Raw genomic sequence first — 4,285 nt, forward strand, 5'->3', positions numbered from 1 at the left:
AGGAAATGCGTGAATGCAGACGGTCCCAAAATAAACCACAGGTGTTTCATCGTATCTAAAAAGCATCTTTCACTTCCCAGCTCTTCACTGTGCAAGTCTGTGTTCCTGCCTTAAGGGTGAGTGTAACATTTACTGTATGTCTTTTTAAATACATCAGTTTAATAGAAGCATTAAATGCCTTTGAATGTCATGGGTCAAACAAACTGTTTGATTTGATTTCCTGTGTTTGAGTTAGTATATCATCATCATATCAATTAATTTATATGGCTTTAATTTCTCATACTTGTGTATGTGTTTTAAATGTGCAGTGGATTCATGTTATATTCTACAGACAATAAATGTAAATAAGTAAGATGTGTATCTCCCCTTTCCTGCATTTGCTACATTAGTGGGGTCGACGCAGTAAAGTCTGAGGCGGAAGACAACTAAGACTTATCTCTGTCACACAGCTTCTGGCCAAGCCATCCGACTGCTGGTTTATCTGCTCCGACACACACCCTCTCACTGGGGAAGTGTCTCTCTGCCACCCCCACCCCCCACCCCCCTCCTCCCTCTCCACCTCCTCATTTCTGCTGACTGCTCAGCCTCTCCTCTCTCATCTTCTCGCCTCACCCCTCTCTGGATGCCAGTGCCTTCTAGTCATGGAGCAGACGACAGTCACACACCAGTAAGTGCTTCTTTGTCCCTACCAGTGCACAGTCTTGTCACCAATGAGCACAATGGAATTACAGCCAACAGCTCACTTATCTTATTCTGCTTTTTTGTTCCTCCATGATAATACATATGAAACAAGAAAATTTTTCTAAACCTAGCGTTGCTGCGGCTTCTGCTAAATTAAACGTATTTTGATTTTGCCTTCACTACAGTTTGCTGTAATTAAAGTGTTGCTGAAGGCCTAAATTAGATGCAAGAATAAATGCTTTGTTACATACAGTATTTTAGCAGTGGTAGGATAATATTAGTTGGCTATATTAGTGTAATTGTGGTGCTGTGCTGCTAATCTTTCATAGAAGCCTGAGCTGAGTACAAAATATGCTGCTGTAGGAAAATGAAATTAGCTGAATGAATGAAATGAATTAAACTCCTGCTTTCAGGAGAGCAAAACACACTAATTGGCTAATTTGAGACATTTTCTCTCAATATTAAGCCTGCAGTCGAGCATCAGCGGCGCTTTAGAGGCTTGACAAGTCATGGTGACTTTATCAACCACCTGTCTAATGACAGAGTAATTAAAAATCTAATTTCAGACCAGGACTGTCACTCAACGAAGCCTCAGCATCAGCAGTTCAAGAAGAGGAAGTGAAGGGCTTCATCGCAGGAAGTGAAGACAGGTCAAACAACGTCCCTGCAGCAACAGATCCAGTACTCACCCAGCCTGGGCTCGGCATCACCACGACAACCATCACCACCATCACGCAGACAGGAGGAGGCTGGAGCACTGGCCTGTTTGACATCTGTGGAGACAAGACTACATGTAACATGAACGCACCGCCAGACACTGCCAGCACAGGACTCACATGCACCAATCACAACTTTGTCTGTTTACAGTTTTATTTTTTACAAAATTAATTTGGTGTTAGGAGCATCTTCATTCATGATTGGAATGGAATATGATCAAACTGAAAAGAATAAATGTATCTGTCCCAACAGACGTACGTTGTGCTGACCTGTGTCTGTGCTTGCAGGTATTCTCGGGGCTCTGGTGCCGTGCTGTTTAGACCTGAGTTTAGCTCACCAGTACGGTGAGTGTCTGTGCATGCCTCTCTTACCAGGATCCACTTTTGCCCTACGAGTCGGGATCAGAGAGCGGTACAAGATACGGGTGAGTGTGTGGATTCACGTCCAAAAAACATATTGTATTTGTCAATGAAGGGTGAAGATTTGTGCCGCTTGTTAGAGATCTCCTAAAGACACCAGCAGGTGGAGATTTACAAAAACTCATACCAGCATCACCAGACATCTATAAAGTAACTTTAAGTTGTGTGATTGAATTTCTGTGTGTATGCTTTTCTGTCTTTTTATTCATGTTTCTGGACTTGTTCTTGCTGCATTGTTTTGTCTGAATGTGTGCTTCCTCTATATGTGTTTGCATATATGTGTGTTTGTGTGTGTGTGCACGCGTTTATCCACAGGGAAGTGCGTGTGAGGACTGGACCACAGTGTATTGCTGTTACCCTCTGGCAGTATGTCAGATGATAAGAGAGATGAAGCGGCGGATGAAGACTCAGACGTATCATGTGTCCACTGCCCTCGAGTGCTCCTGAGTAGATGAGGCTTTTCTTTTTACAGTGCAACAGAGACCTTTGAGGATCAGCTGAGATCACTGGTATGAATAGCTTGGAGAATCAATGCTAACAGCCCCTGAAGAACGCCTGGGACAATAAATCAAGCGTACTATGTTCAAACAAGACTGGAAAGGATGAACCTTGATTAATAGGGTACAACAACGAGAAGAATCGCTGCTGTTAGGTTTTGAACTTGTGTGTAGGGCTTAAAACTGCCTTAGAAGTTGTTAAATCAGCCTTTAAACTGCTGTTGGACTTCTGTTTAGAGAGGATATCATGACTATATTGTGATTTTCTTGCAGAGACAAGAATTCATTAATTACATTTTGACTTGAGTGAAAAGCAGGTGGCAAGACACGTATGTATTTGGTTTCAGTAGCCGTCATTGTCAGCAAAACATCTGGCATAGCTACGGCAACTACTGAAACTGGCATATGAGTAGCTTTATCTGAGGTCATAATCAAAGTCATTGTACCCATATTGAAACATATAGAACTTTATTGAACGATAACATCTTTGACAGATCTCTTTCAGAGTTCAGTTCACCCAAATCCTCATAATACATTTTATTACGCACACTGCTAATGGTATCTAGGCCTGCGTAGTTTCAGTTGTATTGTGGTCACCACAGTATAATGGAGGTAAACTCAACTCAACTCAAAACAGTGAAAATTTGGATTTTTGAGAAGCTGGTAAGGACTATTTCTCAGATAGAAAGTGGTACAAACGAGGTCATCTTTATGTGATTTGTGTGAAGTGACCCCTTTAATTCTGTCTCGCATGCCAAAGGTCACCAGACGCATTAATATCTACAGTCCTCCTCAGACATGAGGGGAAGATGAAGCGAGGCTTTCCCGACCTTGATTCACAAATTGTGCAATGGGGACTCAACATTAGGGGCAATATCAGAATAGTAATAAATCTTATTTTCAGTCCCACATTTAGAACCACATTAAAATAAAGCACAGAAAAGATGCATACCACTTCAGTTTGATTTCCACAGTCATTTTGTCCCTCAAGTAAGCTTTAATGCTTTTGAGGGTTGATTTATTTGCATAGGATGAGACAAGTGTGAGAGTCCATTCAGTATGCAGGACCACCTGTTTTGCCCGGGTGGTCCGGCTAAGATTACAGTCAACAGTTTAAGTACAGTCTGATGATAATAAAACCTATTTCCATATTTCTGTTATTCTTTTATCCTTCTATTCCTTGGTTCACCCCTCAGGCATTCAATCATATTATTAATCCAGTTCTTCCCTGAACCTGAAATACCAACCAGCAAGAACGGATATGAAAATGTTATTTATACACAAAGCAGATGGGTCCTCAAAGGGCAAATATATAATTTGTTAACTTCAACGGATGTGGTCCCCGCACCTGCCAGCTGCCTCAAATGAATTGGTGGGGAAAAGAGAAATTGGTTTGGTGTCAAAAAAGAGAGATGTGAATAATAAAACCCAATCATATTGTACATACAGCACACAGCAAGGAGTTAATCTGCTGAATGAAAATAAATATTTTTCAATCACTGCAATACTCTCCTATAATTATTTTGTTGTTTGTTTTTAGTATATTGGAAGTCCTCATCCTTAACCAACACTGTTATGCTATTAAAGGCTGATGAAGCATCAGGATGATGTAATATTATATGCCTTTCATGCAGAAATAAACCACACTTGTGAATAAAGACGAATGATTTTGGATGGTAGTTCTTGCACCAGTTGTACACAGAGGTCTGCATATTATTTCTGCTTATAAATGCTGTGAGCTTGAGAGAGGGAGTGTAACACTCCACTCTCACTTTGCTTTGCATTATGAGGGGTTTCATCTCGCAGATTAGGTCCCTCTGTGGACATTTTGAATTCAGACTCTACACAGAAGACCAAGAGCAGCCCATATCATGCTGCTGTGTACCCATGCAGATCAAAGGAACATCAGCAAACAGACAAACATTTTGCAATTCACAGAGTCCCAGCTGAAAAACATCTTAAAAATATGTT

General features: G+C 41.0%; 1 protein-coding gene across 1 annotated transcript; it reads left to right on the top strand.

Annotated features, from left to right (window-relative positions):
- The first annotated feature begins 400 nt into the window (after positions 1-400).
- On the top strand, positions 401-3,819 carry plac8l1 (PLAC8 like 1). The gene is made up of 4 exons (XM_023429370.2): positions 401-667; positions 1,248-1,474; positions 1,686-1,822; positions 2,133-3,819. The coding sequence occupies exons 1-4, from the start codon at positions 642-644 to the stop codon at positions 2,262-2,264; spliced, it is 522 nt and encodes a 173-aa protein (XP_023285138.1). The 5' UTR covers positions 401-641; the 3' UTR covers positions 2,265-3,819.
- The last annotated feature ends 466 nt before the right edge of the window (positions 3,820-4,285 follow it).

This window comes from Seriola lalandi, unplaced genomic scaffold, assembly GCF_002814215.2.
Source record: "Seriola lalandi dorsalis isolate HSWRI2012SDOR001 ecotype SW California unplaced genomic scaffold, Sedor1 jcf7180002054893, whole genome shotgun sequence".
NCBI classification, from domain to species: Eukaryota; Metazoa; Chordata; class Actinopteri; order Carangiformes; family Carangidae; genus Seriola; species Seriola lalandi.